Source organism: Carassius carassius, chromosome 46 (assembly GCF_963082965.1).
Source record: "Carassius carassius chromosome 46, fCarCar2.1, whole genome shotgun sequence".
Taxonomy (NCBI): domain Eukaryota; kingdom Metazoa; phylum Chordata; class Actinopteri; order Cypriniformes; family Cyprinidae; genus Carassius; species Carassius carassius.
Window position 1 is genome coordinate 23,036,600 of NC_081800.1, and position 18,971 is coordinate 23,055,570.

General features: G+C 36.9%; 1 protein-coding gene across 2 annotated transcripts in view; it reads right to left on the bottom strand.

Moving 5' to 3' along the window:
- Window positions 1-6,425: 6,425 nt before the first annotated feature.
- The window catches only part of LOC132129789 (cadherin-11-like), a 91,234-nt gene continuing 78,688 nt past the window's right edge, over window positions 6,426-18,971 (bottom strand). For both annotated transcript variants that reach the window (XM_059541554.1, XM_059541555.1), the window contains exons 7-14: window positions 18,081-18,337; window positions 16,961-17,097; window positions 14,530-14,651; window positions 12,700-12,817; window positions 11,602-11,928; window positions 10,030-10,234; window positions 8,433-8,799; window positions 6,426-7,613 (exon numbers count right to left, since the gene is read on the bottom strand). In XM_059541554.1, the coding sequence (XP_059397537.1) occupies window positions 6,708-7,613; window positions 8,433-8,799; window positions 10,030-10,234; window positions 11,602-11,928; window positions 12,700-12,817; window positions 14,530-14,651; window positions 16,961-17,097; window positions 18,081-18,337 (2,439 nt within the window). In that variant the 3' untranslated portion in view covers window positions 6,426-6,707. The remainder of the gene's footprint in view (window positions 7,614-8,432; window positions 8,800-10,029; window positions 10,235-11,601; window positions 11,929-12,699; window positions 12,818-14,529; window positions 14,652-16,960; window positions 17,098-18,080; window positions 18,338-18,971) is intronic.

Sequence of the window (18,971 nt, forward strand, 5' to 3'; positions counted from 1 at the left end):
CATTATGTGGGAAACACACCGCAATAGAATAAGAATAAGTTAAACGCTAAAGTTATAGTTTGACCTCCTATTAACGTTCGCGCTCTTCCACTGATAAACATGGTATTAGCTTTGTGGCTAATCTAATATAGCAATGCATTAGCGGCTGTAAGTGATGTTACAGAATATTTAGAAGTGATAATGATAGGACCGTTAGCTAGAACTACCACACACTTCTTTATATACAGGGTTTGAACTAAATCTACAATCATTTCACATGACGAACGACAGACTCACCGTCAAAACAGTACATCTCCGTGGCTTGGCTGATCGCTTTCTTCTGTAGTGAATTTCTGGCGCTGTTGTTAACTCTGGAGCTGCAGAGCTCCCTCTGGTGGGCACACTATGTAACACTCATAACATGAGTGAAGCATGAGACTCTGTTTCTCATGTTTCATCGGCTGTTATAAATGCCGATGCCGATTTAAATGCAATTAGCTTATATCGGCCGATAATTTCTGCCGGCCGATATATCGGTCGGGCTCTAGTCTCTACAGTACCTCAGTCCCTCTGACTGTTGTTCTGTCTCCAGGCTGAAAGCTGACAGTGGCGTCCAGTTTTCTGATATGATGTTCTTTGATGATGAGGACAGGAACATTGTGGAGGTTGGCAGGCTAGGTAAGTCTCTGCTTACTCTCCTCAGCAAACCTTTAATGGCTGCTTCAGAGATCTGGAACTGTACAGTGAAAGTTGGAGACTGTTTGTTCGGTTGAATCAGCAGCTGATTCCTGCTCTTTTAGGTGTTCACTGTGTGATGGTTGATAAAGCCATCACCTGGGATCTAGTCAAGAAAGCACTTGAGCAGTTCAGCAAGAAGCAGTGAAGGCATTTGGTCCTGTGGAGCTGCAGCTGCTGCGAATGAAGAAGAATCCATTTGCTGTGCAAAAAACTGACATGTATAAGAGTGTCATGTTTAGTGGTTATTTCTGTGTAATCAGCCGTCTTTAACTTGATTGACAAAAGCAATTGGCAAAGACTTAAAATTCAGTTTTATCATTTAAATAGTTTATTTAGCACCATTTTAAAATGTTATTTATGTATTTTTTATTTTTTTGGTAAGTTGAGGTTCAGTTTATTCATATTTTTATTTTTCAATGTATAAATTAGTAATTCATTTCTTTAAGTGAAACACCTAGACTTCCATAGAAATTCACTTTTGCTTATTTTTATCCAAAAAATACTTTGTTAAATGGAACTGTACATGCAGCATGCACAAATTGTAATACAAAATGCATGTGAAATTTCCAGATTTTCTGTACAAAGAATACAATGAAAAAACATTTTTAAATTAATAAAACACGTTCTTAATTTTTTTGTTGGTCTCTTTTTTTAAATGTAATTTTCTCTCTTATTTGTCTCTAAATTAATTTATTTCTCCACACAAAATACTATTTTTTATATAAAAGTAAACATTCTAGTTTGTATTAAAAGATGTAAATATATACCATTTTAAAATAGTTTTATAATGTTGTAATTGTTTAATTGTCTTATTTTTAGTACTTAAATGTAATAAATTAATACTTGTATTCAGCAAGAATGCATTAAATTGATGGAAATTGACAATAAAGACATTTACAATGTTCTGAAAGTTTTCTAGTTCAAATAATTTCAGTTCTTTTGAATCTTTTTATTCATCAAGAAATCCTCAAGTATCAGCTTCCATAAAACACACACACACACACACACACACAAAACTTTATAGCATTAACATGAACTAAAACCATAAAGTTTCTTTAAATAATTTTTTTTCCTTTCATTTCACTTGTTTTTCGTGTTTGATATGTCTCATTTTTAGTTTAAGTAAGCTAAAATCTACATATTGAAAAAGGTAGCCAAACAAAAGCACAACATAATTACTGAAACTGTCTAAAATCAAAACGAAAACCGAAAATATTACGAAAAAAAGTTTTACTTCATGAGTTTTACTTCAAACTACGAAGTAATGAAGTGCTCTTCTGAGGAATCAGCCCACTGTAATTCTCTTCTCCCTCACACAGTGGTTTTGAGGTAGTTTGGGAGAAAACAAATGTTAATTAAAGTCCTTCATGAAGGTTCATTTCTCCAGCGAGCACACAAACAGCCCGAGGATATCATCATCTCGGAGCAGGTGACAGCAGGAACTCTCATAATCCTCATGACTCATGTCATTAGCACAGCTACATTTTCCCGCTTTAAATAAGAGATTGCTAACGGCTAGGGACCAGGCGGCCATCACGCCCTGCCTTCAGCGCTACCAAAGGTAAATTACAAACAGCAGACGACGCTGTCTTGAAGGTATAGTTGCTTAAAACTTTAAAAACACTTTATCTGTGGCGGTTTGTGTGTTTTGCTGAATAATTTAGCATCAGCTGGCCGCATAGCAAAAGGGCTAAAAGCCCGCTGGCCTCCTTTCCCTCTAATTTAACGCTATTCCAGTTTATGTTATTAATGGCGGCGTGCCTTTACCTTCTAGATCCCGGCTTTCTTCTGAATAAGTGATTCTGTGTCTCGTTGTCAATCTGTGCAGATAAAAGCAGAAAGTGCTGCACATCATGCAGTTCAATAGACAGACGGAAAGATGCCTAAAGCACGCTTCTACCTCGCTTTCTTCTTCGTTTCGCTGGAGTCTTGAGTTAGAAACCAAAGTGACAGTGCAATGAAAATGCATTTTCCCTCTGATCAGAATCTGTGATAGCGGCCTTGTCAGATCAAGACACTAACTGGTTCTGTATTTTGGAAGTTTGCGGTGTGACGGTCTAGTGCTGCTAGATCTTAAAATAGTGTTAATAATTCACTCCTGCTTAAAAATGTATGCCGTGGATTATAATTACGCACTGGAGCCACACTATAGGCTATCATATTTAAAGTTTTCAATGAATTGCAAAAAAAATTAAAATACATAAATACTTTTGCGTAAGATGGGCATTTAAAATAATTTGATATGAGCCGTTATGTATAACAATGGATTTTTAGTGAAATTGAATTTTATTCTCAATGAGATAAAGCTAACGCACAACCGGCACATCCGGGAACGTAACTGTCAATTTCGTCACCGCCCCTTTTTAGGGGAAAATAAACGAAATCTCCCATAGACTTCCATGCATATTAGCGGCAAAAAGCAACGTCCGTACACAGCCGGCAGGCGTGAATAACTTAAGAAATCCCTAAGACTAAACATGTCAAGTAATTTTATCTCCACCCTGCGTGACACAGAGCGTGAAAGATACATCCACAAACTTAAGTTTGGTCAATTAAAAACATGTCGCTTCATTCTCCCAGTGTCAAATTGGTGTAACATCCCCACCCAGTGGCCCCCACCCAGAGTCTTACCCGGACATTTATTCGTAACGTTACCTCATCGAGTCACCAGGTGAGCCAGTGAATGATTTTACTTCATATTTGAAAGTAAACATCTTTAAATGTATATATTATATATTATATCATATTGTTCCTGTAGCTCAAATGGTAGAGCATTGCGTTATCAAGCACAGGGTTGGGGGTTCAATTCCCCGGGAACACATTATAGGTAAAAAAATTAAATGTAGGTCGCATCTGCTAAATGCATAAATTTATTTATTTTTAATTTATATATTATGTCTTTATATTTAGAGTACCGAGTGCATTTTTCTGTCAAGCCATACAACTAGCCTGGCTTATCTTTCGTGGCCTAGTGGTTAGAGAGTCAGACTCCCAATCGAAAGGTTGTGAGTTCGAGTCCCGGGCCGGCAGGAATTGTGGGTGGGGGGAGTGCATGTACAGTTCTCTCTCCACCTTCAATACCACGACTTAGGTGCCCTTGAGCAAGGCATCGAACCCCCAACTGCTCCCTGGGCGCCGCAGCATAAATGGCTGCCCACTGCTCCGGGTGTGTGCTCACAGTGTGTGTGTGTGTGTTCACTGCTCTGTGTGTGTGCATTTCGGATGGGTTAAATGCAGAGCACAAATTCTGAGTATGGGTCACCATACTTGGCTGAATGTCACTTCACTATTAGCATCATACGCAATTCATGATATTTCCAAAACAGCAAGATTTTGATAATGATGGCAGGTAGACATGAATTTCAAATTTGGGGTTTTACAAACATTATTGGTTCACCCAACCACACAACAACTCTTTGGCATGTTGTAAGGTTAGTCCACTTCTTCGATCCAATACTGTATGGCTTTGTATGTTTGATTTCCCCTAAAAATGGGCGTGACTCTGTTCATAGACATTCTATGATGCAGCGCTGGTTGTGCGTATAGACTGTAAAAAAAACATGGACGTAGTGTTGGTAGCGCATAACCGTGCATCACTCTGGGGTAATCAAAAATAGGCAAAAAGGCGGGAGTTGGTTGCTGAAGCCACGCCCACCTACCGCGACGGCGGTGACAGCAGCGGCAATCCACCTGTCCCTCTAGTGGCCACGCCCTTAATTATGCAGAACTTTAAGGCTTAATATAATTTAAATGGATGAGTAATAAAAAAATGCACCCCCTCACAGTCGTCATGAAGGGTAAAATTAGCTATATAGACCAAAATCATCTTTTGCACCAAGCTGTAAACTTTTTTTTCTGCTGTAAAGTTGGGCATTTTAACTCCCTTTTGCAGCTAGCCTCAAGCGGCCAGTCGATGAATTGCAATTTTAGTCACTTCCTTGTTGGTTTCAAGAGAGGGAGCGGGAGGTTGCCGCTCGAACGGAACACATTAATACATAAAGGGTCCTCAAGTCTCCTTAGGTTACCATCATAATCTCTCACACAAAACATAGTTAACCATAATAACCCTGCTTATTGCTACTTGCACATATTCAAGCTCACATGAATCAGATTTGTGCCAAATATGAATATGCACAAGCGTGAATGATATTTCAGAGGCAAACATTTTCGGTTAATGACTTGCATTTCAGTCTCTTCATCACACAAATCTGTCATACGATTTCAAAAGACTTGAGATGTTGCACTTGGCTAATAAACAAAACTACATTTATTATGCTTATATAGTGCATTTAGTCCTCTTGAGAGACTGACAGATCAATGCAAACTTTCACTTTATGGAAAAGAGCACTGTAAACATTTCAGTGGCTTGGTTAATTACTAAAGAAATGCACATACGTCTGTGAATCCACATTTGCCAAAGTTCACTGTACACTATTTATTGAACATCAGGTGACAGTCAGTTTGACAAGAGATCATACAACACATTAGAAATGATCAGGATCTTCCAGCTGTGATTTTAAAGTAGGACTGAATTCAACATTTACATAAACAGATTCAGATTACCATAAACTATCTGGTCCAAAAGGCTTATTAGATCTACAATGATATTTACATCTGTACATGAGAACGCAAACAGCATACAGGACAAAAAAAAACAAAACAAAAAAACAATATGAAACAGGATCACATTCAGTTCAGAAGTTCACGGTCTCAAAGTTTCAATTGCATAGGTCCAAAAAAACTAAAAGGGTTAAAGAAGTGAAGCAGTTCAAGAGGTCTAAACCAAGCTATAAGCATCCTGACTAGTAAAGAAGGAAAAACCAGTCTAAATAACGGATAGAAATAAGCCATGCGCAAATCATCTTTATGCATTGACGTGTGTGTGGTTGCAGTGACCTAGTAAAAAAACAGCCTTTTATCATACCGCTGAGTTTCCTTGCTGTCAAAATCTATGCGAGAGAGTCGCCTTATTAATACACAAGCGTCAATATGAATTCGTCAGCAACTGTACATATTTCATGAGATTATTTTTCAAACAATGGCGCTTGTAGGGCTGAAATCAATATTTCAGAAATGAGATGTTTCATAGCTTTGGCTTGTCATGGCGACGTGAATTATTAAGTGAAGTGTAACGGGAAAACGCTGAAAGAGACGACTAAGACACGTGCTGCTAATATGCGTGTGTGGAACAAGACAGGCCCTATTGTGGTGGATTCCCCACCTAATATGCCATATTTAATGAGAAATCAAATCATCACTTACATATTACAGGCTGTGCAAACTGAAACATTTCTGTCATTTACTGAATTGAAAAAATACTGACAGATAATTCAGATACTTTTTTATGATTTCACTAATCACTAATCCCTCAATAAATGATTTTAATAGTGATCAGAAGTGAAGAAATGAAGATTTCAAATGCTCTTATTGGGGAGAGACAAGCTTTCAAGTGTAATATAAAAATATAAAAAGATATTTTTGTATGTATTATTTTAAATTAAAATGATAAATTAACATTGAATTATATAAATAATACTAAAAATTACACTGGTGAAATCATTTAATATAATCAGATACTGCTGATTAAATTGTGAGAAAGCCATGTCTGTTGTGTTTTTCACATCTTGAGACCATAATAACGGATTATCTGATCACCAAAAAATTTACAATGTATGTTAATGCTGAGTATCAAAGTCTGAGACCACAATGAAAATCGGAGATTGAAACCTGGAAATACAGTATGTGAAAGATTTATATGTTTGTATTTTACTATGTTAGCACTGTGTGTGTGGCTGGACGTCAAATGAATGTGAGTACTGTAACTTACGTAAAACTCTCTGTTCCTCTAAAACACTGACATACTGGTTTTTGGCAGGTCAATATAAAATTCTCTTTGTCCAGATTGTGCTCATTGGCTCCTTTCAGCACTTATTGCTTTTGAAAGCTCACGACGTGACATCACATCCTTCCCCTTTACTTTCATTTCCTCTTTAGTGTATTGCTTCCAATTCTTCTGTGTTTTCCTCCTCGGCCTGCCATGTCTCGTTCAAATCAGTTTTTTCATCTTTTTTCCGAATTTCTGTCTCACTGTCGTCTTCTGTCTTGTTCATTTCCTCCTCCTGATGTTCTTCTTTTAAATGCTCACCCTGTTGTTTTTCATTATCCTCTTTTTCTTTCGCTCGTTCCCTGAAAATATCAAGCAACCTGTAAAACTTGGGTCCCCACTCCTCAAATCTGTGTTTCTGTCCCTCTGTATCTTTTTCAGCCTCACTTTCGAGTGAGCTGAGAGACGTGGCCTGTGAGCCGTCCCCCTCCAATCCGTATGTCTGCAGCGAGTCGTATGGTGGCTGCATGGGGTCAAAGGTCACCAGGGCTAGACGGTGTTGAAGGAAATCGCCCATACGGTTTGTCAACGAATCTGCACCTGCCTTTTCTGAGTTCGCATGGCCAAGTTTCCCATTCCCCAAGCCCCACCCCCTTTCATCCAGCCCCGCCCCTCCTGGGAGGGGCATCACTAGGTGTGGCACATAATTCTGCCCGCCCACCCCATACAAGCCCATTAGTCCAGCAGCTTCTGGGTAAAGAAGTGTTGTCCCAGTCAAAGGTATCCCTCTGCCGCCTCTTAGCAATGTACCTTCCATTGTTCTGAACGGCATCTCCGTCGTACCCAGGCCAGATGTGCTCTGACTGGTGCTGATGAGCGGAATGTCCCCATTCTTATCCAAAGCCGAAGCAGGGACGGAGTCATCTGTGGTGATGGTGGAAATGGAGGCACGTGTGGTCAAGCAGTGAGGGGACGACTCAGGTTTATGGCTCACAGAAGTGCTGGAGGCCTCTGAGCAGGAACCGCTCTGACTGGAGTCCTTCATGAACAGAACCTGATCCGAATGCACAGACTGAGAAAAAAAAACAGTGAGGAACATGGTCAGGCTGTTTAATAGCTCAGTATTTATGTACTACATATTTATGCACTAGCGTTCAAAAGTTTTCAAAATATATTTTTTTAATGTTTTTGAGTTAAGTCTCTTTTGCTCACCAAAGCTGCTATTATTTGATCAAAATACAGTAAAAACAGTAATATTGTGAAATATTATTACCATTTCAAATAACGGTTTTCTTTTTGGATATATTTTAAAAAGTAATTTATTCCTGTGATGCAAAGCTGAATTTTAAGCATCATTACTCCAGTCTTAAGTGTCACATGATCCTTCAGAAATCATTCTAATATTCTGATCTGCTACTCGAGAAACATTTTTGATTATTATCAGTGAAGAAAACAGTTGTGCTGCTTAATATTTTTGTGGAAACAGTGACATACTGTATCTTGGACACTGTACTTTTTTCAGTATTCTTTGATGAATAGAAGGTAAAACAAAAAATATTTTATTTAAAATAGAATTTTTTTTTGCAACATTATAAATGCCTATACCATAATTTTTGATCCTTGCTAAAAAAAAAAAAAAAAAAAAAAAAATGATAAATACATATATAAGAAGTTTGAAGTTTTAAGAAGTTTTTTTTTTCAATTAAGTCGATATCACACCAATTTGTGGCTTTAAAGGAAGCACATCTCATCGCTTTAGAAATGTTTAGAAATTATAATTAAAAGAAACCATTTGTTTATAAAGACAATAAATTGAATTTATACTCCTGGAACCCTGCTGTTCTGCTCTATAGGATAGTAATGTGATAAATATTAGTGGGAAGAAGTTTACCTGATCCTGGCTGAGTGTGTGGCTCTCAGAGATGACCTCACTTCCTGTTTCGCTCTCTTTTGGAATGCTGCTGGTGGATCCGTCTGCTCTTTTCTGTTTTAATCCATCCCTGTTCTTGCCGATAAATACTGAACCGGATTCTAAAGGGCTGCCAACCTGGCCTTGGCTGCCAGGAAGAACGTAGGCCAGTTTGGCGAGGTCCAGCCTGGAGCTGAATGGGCCGAGTCTGTTTCTCGAAGCTGGAAGTGTCTGGATACTGTAGCAGTATCGTCCGTAGAGAGGTGCAGAGACGGGACGGCGCGGGTCCAAACCCAAACTCTGACTCCAACTGAAGGTTCTGATGCTGTCCAAGTTATCCTGAGAATAACTGTTATAATAACATAGAAATTAGGAAATTAATATGGATACATTTGTTTAAGTATTGAAGCCTAAAAATTAAAAATGGTGAGATAAAATCAACTTAACTCATAATTATTACTTTTTTATTTTTTTAACAAAATTTCGACTTAGTATCTCATAACTTCTCAAAATTGTGACTTACTGTCTAATATTTTTGACTTATGTTATAACTTTTTGTCATGATGTTCACTTATATCTCATAATGATTTTGTGCTTAAGAAACTTTTATTATCAATATTGAAAACAACTGTGCTGCTTAATATTTTTGTGGAAATTGTTATCTCTTAATTATTATCTCATAATTTCTTACAATATATGTAAGAGGTCGCACGCCTCTGGAGCAACTAGGGGTTAAGTGTCTTGCTCAGGGACAGATTGGTGACTCACAGTGGATTCGAAACACGGGTCTCTCACACCAAAGGCATTTGTCTTACCCACTGCGCCATCATTTATCATAAATATGACCTTTTTACGCTTTACGAGATAGTTATGAGAATATGCAAATATTGCTTAAAGCTTCTGTTTAACTGCACAGATGAAGCATTTCATTGGGCTTTTTAAAGGAAAACAGCATTCCTTGCAACTTTTGCACCAATACCAGATAAACCAGATACTTCTAAGTTACCATAAACATTTTTAATTAAAAGATTTGCATTAGTCCCTGTCAGTTGAGTCTTTAAAAATAGTGTTAAGTGTAAAGTATTTCACCAACTTGCCCAGGAGTATTACAATGACATCAAATAGGAATATGATGAATAGAAGACTAGAACACAGAGTGGGTTTGAACAGCATAAATATTAACTAGATGAACTTTGCACTGAAACATCTGTCAGATTTGCATTGTGAAGGCTCATTAAACCGCACACACTTCTGAGTACAGAGCCCTCATTAATCAGATATACATTTAACATCATTTAACATGACTGAATGCATTTAGAGCAACCAGAGATTCGAGAGGAAGATACACCAGTTTGTGTTTGTGGTGAATGTCAGCTTATATTCAAGCTGAATGATTCACATGGACTATTGATATAATATGGATTTTCTGGAAGCCAAATGTCAAGAAATGACATGATGTGATTTGAAAGATCAAATAGTGGCAGCAATAAATCTGGGAGATTCAAATTATGAAATGAGATGTATATTTATGTGAACATTAAAGTCATTTCTAAACACACACACGCACAAACACGCTCACATATTCTTGCTGTCCCGAAGCCGCGGTGCTCTTTGCATGCTTTGGGGGGCACTCTTCAGGGTCGCAATATCGAAAGCGACCGTATCTGCTTCGCCCCCTCCCTCATCATCATACGTGATGATGTTCTCCCTGATCTCATCATCCTCCACTGGAGACTGTGTGTCCCGTTTCTGCCTCCGCAACAATAGTGAGAGCGCTGCCACTACTATCAGGCAGAAGAGAACGAGAGAAAAATGACAGGAAGTTATTGCCATATTTCATGAATAAGGTACAAAATAGACAAATTCTTGATTTCCACTAAATAATCAATGAAAAGAGGTGCTTGACCTTCAGTAATTATCCCGGCATTTGATGTGTTTAAAACTCCTTTTCTTGCTAGGCTGATTTTATATTAAGTGAAGTGAAGTGTCCCATACTCTTTTTATACTCATTTGTGATCTGCATTTATCCCATCCAAGTGCAAACACACACACAGCAGTGAGTATAGTAAACAAACACTATGTATAGAAGTTCATTAGTTTTCACAAAAAAAAAAAAAAAAATTATATATATATATATATAGGAATTATAAAAAAAAAAGGTGATAAACATCCCAATATGGCACAATATACTGCAATGGAAAATGGTCCAAAATCTAGTTTCTTAAAAAATTTCTTCATTATTCTTAATTTGGAACTGAAACTTCAATATAGTGAATAATTATTAAGGTTTATTCAATGGTGTTACTAAAAGCTTTTTTTAATGTTCATTTTTAGTTTTTGTCTGGAAAGACAAGAAAATACAAATGATAGCTGTGTTGTTTTTGCAGAAATGCAATTCTATCATGGTAAAAACTTCCAAGAAAATGTAATAATATAATATAATAATATCTTTAAAATTCCCAGTGAGAAAACTGTGCACTAGTACACTTCCAATTTCAGACAATTTTTTCATTATCATACAATGTTGCCTGAATGATACAATGTTGCCACAATTTTCTGTAAAGCCATGTTAGATAAAGTTAATCGATTAACAACAAATAATTTTGGATGCAGAAAGGCAGTTTGTGGAGGATTTTTGCAGGTTCCCATGAAAGAGTCACTTCAAAAATGGTTTTTTTTTTATTTTTGGTGGAAGAGGGGGGTTAAAGGTTATGTGGCTTTAAAACAGTTTAAAATTGCTTACTTAAAAACTGCCCTTTTATTTCAGACAATCCATTATTTTGCAGGTGAAACAGTGAGGGAAATTATATGTTGCCATATGGCTACACAACAACACACCAAATTGTTTTTGTAGAAAATGCCTATTCCACCTCTCACTTACTGCACTAGCAGCCTTATTTAGTAAAGTTTGAGTGTTCAGTGTCATTTGGGGAACCTTGAGGGTGGGATTCCATACAATGCCCTCAGCACTCACGACTCTCAAAAACACATACAGATATGGAAGAAAAGCTGCAATTTCAAGACAAGTCAGAAGGCAAAGGTGGATGAAGACAGGGAGTGATGGACAGATGTAGCAACAACACATCATTAAATCAGACGGGTACAAAGACGGCGCAAAACCTGACGACATGAACTGAAAATCAGAACTGACCCAGAAGAGTCGACACACAGGCCAGGATGGCCAGCATAGCGGCCGAGCTGACGCCCAGCAGCAGAGAGTTTGACGGTAAAGGCAAACACGCCACCTGTCTCTCCCAGTCCAGCACAGATACTTTATCCTTCTCGTTCGTTTGTTGTTTTCGTTCTTCTGCCCACATGCCTCCGTTTTGGCACGGACATACCGTAACGGTAACCGTTCCTGTACTGCTGAGGTCTGAGGCACCGTCACGAAGCATTATGGGTATTTTTAGAGTAGGTAAAGAGGAAAATCGAGGAAAAGCCTTTAGGGATGACAAGAGCACCAAACTTGCTGTGTGGTCTGAAAGCAAAAGAAATTAAAAACAAACAGCCATCAGACATTTGACACATTATGAACAAAATTTTTTTTTTTTTTAGTATGCATAGTATACTAAATGTATAGTATACTAAATTATAAACATTTTTTATAATTCAAAAGATTCTTTTTTCTAAAATATATTTTATATTCCTAGTAATCAGATCATTTAATAAACATAAAAATACAATAAATATTATTTAAATTGAATAACAGTAATATATAGAGAAATGTTATATTAAAAATGTAAGTTATTATTTATTAATATATATATATATATATATATATATATATATATATATATATATATATATATATATATATACATATATATATATATATATATTTTTTTTTTTTTCTCATTACATTTGATATATTATTTATAATACAGATGTTTTCCTCACTCAAGACTTTCTAATGTTTCTTTCTGTGTTCCACTGCAAAAAATAACAGCTTACGGGTTTAGCCAGACATGGATGATGAATACATTTTAATTTTGGGGTGAGCCATTCCTTACAGCAAATTAGAAATCAGCAGATTGAAGCGGCGAACAGGACAAATGAGCGAAATGAAAGAACGGATTGCCGGAGCACAGAGAAGGGAGTTTGCCGTGTTCACTGGAGTAGAATGTGACAAAAAAAAGATAAATGGATGAATGTAATGAGGGAGGATATATGTCTGGACAGAGACTGGGAGGGACATTAGGAAAACTGATGGGAAGAAAAGACAGATGGATGACAAGAAAAGCGAGCACACCTCCCCGCTCTCTAATGGAGAAGTTGAGCGAGCTGCTGGACTCTGCAGGAATACTGAAGTGGATGGGAGAGTTGTGGCTGCTTTGGTCTTTATCCATCGCTCGAATCACCTGCACCACCTGAAATGCAAATGGAGAAATACTGATACAGTGATTTGCAGAAATAAGTCTGTTTTTGCCACTGAACAGCTAAAGGATTAGCAGTCTAACATGCCACGTCATGTTTGGGTTGACTCACAGTGCTCTGCGTCAATAAATATATCAATAGCTTATAGAAATGCACTTTTCTGAAATGCATTTGGTAAACAAATCTCTTTACAGCGCATTCGGTTCACTTTTCCCAAAGAAATGCAGAAAGTATTATAATTAATTGGTCAGCTGATCACTATTGTAAAATAAACCCTGACAGGGTGATCAGTGTCAGAACCTGTTCCTGTCTTGTGTTTTCCTCCCCCATGTGCTCCATGTTATGTTTATACCCTTCTTTGGTCTTCCTGTTCCTGCCCTGATTGTGTTTATTTGATTCCAGCTGTGTCCCATTGATTTCCTTGTTTCATTTTGATTATATAAACCCTGTGTTTCTGAATTTCCCTTGTCCGGAATTGTTTGTCTCTCCCCAGTGCTATGTGTGCTTTCCTGGTGTTCTGTTCATTAAAGTTCTGTTATTATTGGAGTCTCCTATGTCTCCTATGTCTCCTACGTCTCTGTGTCTCCTCGCTCCAGCACATTAGGCATGCATGACAATCAAAAATAGGTGTTGGAATTTATTTAGCAAAAATGTCCAGCTGACTGCACATAATTCTACTTATATAGTTACTTGCCATAATGCCATAAATATTCAAAAGACATGCAATCATGATGTGACATAAATGATTTTAATATGCAACAGCTATTGTAGGAAATCAGTGATTAATTATGCAATAATACTTAATTGCAGACTGCGTCTATTGATCAATCTGAATTAAGCATCTCAGATTTGTTTATTCCAGAAGAAATATTTATTCCACTGGTGTCTTTTATTAAATTGCATTTGCCAATATGACAAGAGATGACTTGCATTAGTAATTTTACTGTGGTTAAGAGTTGTTAAACATACAAACTAAAGATAAAACACACCAATGTGCGTATACTCCTTATATTTTAATATTTGTATCTTTTTTATTCAATATTTAATACTGAATTTTATAGATTTTATTTTACAATTTATATTTTGTATCTTATTTTAATGGTGCTACTATTGACCAGTTAGAATCAAGCATCACAGATAGTTTTAATATATGTTAGACATTTAAGGCCCGTTCACACCAAGCACGATAACTATAAAGATAACGATAAAGATATAGTTCTAAAAATCGTTCTCAATATTAAAGAATAGCGGAGTCCACACCACAACTATAACGATAAAGGCACAGAGAAACGATATCGTTGGAATCGCCAGAACGATTTTTTTTTCTGATGAACGATAAAAACATTGCCAACCAATCAAAATCAATCCTGCTGTAATGAGCTCGAGAATTTAAAGCAGCAGACGCGCGTCCGCTTAGAATACACAGACAATATAGTTCGCTGGTGTGGACGCTAATATCGTTATCTTTATAGTTATCTTAATAGTTATCGTTCTTGGTGTGAACGGGCCTTTAGTCTTTATCTTTTCTATTTTATATTTAATTTTATATGTTTTTACATATTTTATTACAATTCTTCAGTTCAGTTGTCTTTCACTGTCTTCCACTGTGGATGCTTCTTGGCCACAATAATCTTTTAATGCAGATCACGCTGCGTCATTTCAGACTCATACCATTGCAGCCTTTAAGGGGTCAAAGATCACTGACCTGTCCAGCAGTGCTGGAGTCACACACAGCTGTGTTGTATTGTCGGTCCAGCTCGGGGGCATTGTCATTGATGTCCAGTGTCTCTATGGCAACCGCTACCCTGGTGACTTGGTTGGGGCTGTCTAAGAAACAGAAAAGAAAAGCATGATGGGATATATATATATATATATATATATATATATATATTAGGGGTGTAACGATACGCTTATTCGTATTGAACCGTTACGAGGCTTTCGGTTCGGTACGCGGTACGCATTATGGACCGAACGGTTCGTTGGACTAATTAATTATATTTGGAAAAAAAAAAAAAAGTGAAATATAATGATATGCGTTCAACAAGGTAGCCCAATAACCCAAACGACGTAACAGGCAACGCCCCTGACACCCCCGAAGAAGAAAAAAACACCAACTTATATGTTTATGTTAGGCTACTCAGTCAGGCGCTCGCTCACTCAGTAATACACGCTGAAGGCTCGTTGCAAAATGGCCAATGCGTTTAACAGACCAGAAATAGAAGATCCTCCAATAACCAACAGGTCTGGTGTTTGGGTGCACTTTGTATTCCCTGTAAGCTATAATGGATATACTACCAAAAGCAAAAAAAAAAAAAAAGTCCTGCTCTTCAATCTTACCTCGCCCATCGAGTGCTTGAAATGCGTCAGAAACAGAGCGCGCGCACGATCAGTTGTTGGTAATTTGTTGTGTAGCGTGCCCGACGCCGCATCCAATGTAGACAGCACTGCTTTTGTTAACACACAGCTCGTAGAAACGGGCCTGGCAGCTCGTGCCAGTTCTAGACACGGTGAAAGTTTCCTGATTGTGACGGAAGGCCGAATTTACATGACACATTATAAATGAGCATAGTCTGCGATAGATACAGTGCCAAAAAGAAGAGAAGAGGATAAAGACAGAGGTAAAGAGATGTAGTGAAAGAACAATTTATTGCATAGGAGTAAGATACTATAATTTCATGGCAGTTATTTTTACCTTAAACTTAACGTTAGCAGTTGTTCTGAGTTCTGAGTCCCCAGACTGTGAATCATGTCAGTTTTAAGACGCATTTTTTATTATCACTTTTTTATTAATGTTTTACTCTACAGTTGTGCAGTTTTGGGGGGATACAGTACAGGCCAAAAGTTTGGAAACATTACTATTTTTAATGTTTTTGAAAGAAGTTTCTTCTGCTCATCAAGCCTGAATTTATTTTTTCAAAAATACAGAAAAAAAATGTAATATTGTGATATATTATTACAATTTAAAAAAATGTTTTTCAATTTATTATAATTATATTATATTATAATTATATATATATATATATATATATATATATATATATATATATATATATATATATATATATATATATGCTAAATCATGAACACAATGACAGGGTGAAAAAAACACACTCAACATAAAGAGTTATAGAGTTCCATATAAAAAGTTACATCTTTGTATTTGTTCATAACTACTACACTAATATAACATTTTCATTTTTTTTTATAAGGAGCTGTTTTTGTTTTATACAGTATGCTGCTAAGAAAACACCATAGAAGATGGGTAAAGAATAGCTCCATCATTGTTCAATGTAAAAAAAACAAAAAACAAACATACTTTGTTAGTTTTAATAAATAAAACATTTTTTTAAAAATCAAGGAAATGTATCTGCCAATTTTTTCTTTTTGCTGTATCTAAAACGTACTGAACCGTACCGAACCGAACCTTGACACCAGTGTATCGTATCGAACCGAATCGTGAATTTTGTGAACCGTTACACCCCTAATATATATATATATATATATATATATATATATATATATATATATATATATATATATATATATATATATATGTATGTATGTATGTATAAAGTATATGTATAAAGCAAAGTAAGTTAGAAATCTAAAGTTTTTAAGCTGCAAGTAGGTCAGCTAAATCTGACTGACCATGAAACAGAAGTTAACTCCAATCTGTTCTGTTACTGTTCTATATACACTCTTTGCTCTTTTGGGACATAATGTTGCATCACGACCAGAAGTGGCCCGAACGTCATCTGATGTTCTGAATTTGACATTACATAAAGCCATAACAGAGGCACACTTATCGCATTCAGAGCGTGTGTCTAATAGGAAAGTAATTACCAAATATGAGCTGAACAAATCCACTAAAGACTCCGAGTCACTTCTGGGGATGCAAGATAGTGTTTTATGAGGGCCAACGGGAAGCACAAACAGGTGACCTTGAGCTCGGGTGGACCAGACTCAAAAGCAATTCGAGTTTTCATTCTATTTCTCTTCCATTTCTGTATGTACGTGTCTCTGCCATGAGATTTCATGTCCACGGCCGATTACACGCTGCTATCTGTGTGAAATTGTCAGATGCTCAGACGTGATGTTGTCTCTTTAAGAGTGGTGGTGCAGAGGAGTTCTGGTACCTCTCTGTGTGGCGATGACGGTAATGTTATGCCATTGCTCCTGTTCCCGATCCAATTCCACGGCAGTGGTGATGAGGCCATTGTCAGAGGCGATACGGAACAGCGCCTCAGGGTCCGACTCGGGATCAATTGAGTACCTGAGAAGAAATGGACAGGAATAAAAGGAGGAGGGCAGACAGATTAGAAGATATAAAGCAGCCAGTCCATCAATAACCCACTTAAGCAAGTGAAACGGAACAGGTTTAGTGAAAACAGCCCACATTCTTCCAGAGACAGAGACATGATGCAATATGAGTTTTTTAACTAATAATGTAAAAACTGTATATGCTGTATCTGTAAAACTCACAAAAACATGTCACGACCATATCCTGGTAATATTTCACCCCAAAATCAAAGGAATCTGTGTGTGTGTGTGTGTGTGTGTGTGTCGGTCCACACGGCTGTTCAAAAGTTTGGGATAAGTAAGATTTTTTTAAAGAGGTTTCTTATATTATCTCAAGCTGTTATTACTGCCTTGCCATTAATAATTTATAAAAATTAATAAATATTGATATGATTCTTTGTTTAGATCTGGTTTTAAAATAATATATATTTTTTTAATCATTAATTTTCATATTTTTGAAGTTTAAAATAAAAGTGGGTAACATGGGTAAATAAAATTAATTTGAAAAACAGCACTAATAATAATAAGGTCTTGGTAAAAAGTTTCCAAAATCAAAGTTTCTGTTTTAATGTGGCCTTTAAAAGTTCCTGGCTCATAAAAGTAATTGCAGTTAATAAAATACTCTAAATTTTAATTAAAAAGATTGTAAAATCACTGTATTACAGATCTGAGCAACAGCATTGAGAATTATGAAAGATACTAAATAAATAAATGATAAATACATCATGGCAAAAATACTTCGGGGGAAATATGCATACTGTAATTATCATGAATATGTCTCAATGCAGAATAATCATACTTCTAAAAAAAAAAATTTTTTTTTTTTTCATTTTCTATGCAAAATACTTTTGCATTGATTTTGGGGTGACCAATGTGTGCTTGTGGGATTCACCCATTTACATGTATATGTGACTAAAAGCAAGTCATACTGAGTAAATAAAGTAAAAAGGTGTTTACTTGATGTTGTTACTGAGGCCTGTATCCGGGTCCACAGCGGCCACTCTTCCCACCACACATGCTGGAGGACAGTTTTCCGACACATCCAGCCGGTACCGTGAACGGGAGAACTTCGGCGGCTCATCTGCGTTCAGAACCGTGATACGCACCATTGCCCGGTCCTTAAACGGACCTCGTCTGAGGAATCGTGAGTCCACGTTTGGGTTTTGCACCTCCACTGCGAGAGTGTAGGTGCTTCGCCTCTCATAGTCCACAGCCTGGTGTTCCAAGATAAAAAACGCTCCCTCGTAAAAAACACTCATTTATTGAAACTCACATACACCATCATTCTTTTTACTGTGTTTTGGCACCAGGAAGGCGCTCTAAAATATCTTTTCATTTCAGTGAGATGCTGAAACTCCCATTTTCACTCCTTTTTTATCTCTGCACCTCACTTACAAAAAAAGCAAAACCCATACAGTCAAAAAAAAGCAATGTGTCTGGGTTTCAGTGCTTCATAACTTAAACTACTGCAGGGCTTGCTCTGCTGGTATTAAGATGGAAGGAAGTCATGGATGTGGTTATATTAACATCCATAACCGCTTCAGAACTGTATTAGAGGTTGTGGATGCACTTTTGACGCTGGACAAAATGAGATTGGAGAACCGTAGGTGTCCACAATCAAAGTGTCAGAGGATGCAAGTGATGTAAAATAACAGGACAACATTATGAGCCGGTCAAGAAAGTTAATGGGGTCTATTTTGATGTCATGTTGACCTAAATGAGGCCTTAATGGGAGTGACATGAGCACATGATGTGACCAACTGTATTTACATAACTTACAGAGAATTTAAAGCTGTAGAATCGAACGCTTCTGGCTACTGAAGCTCAATTTAACATGTTGTTGCATTC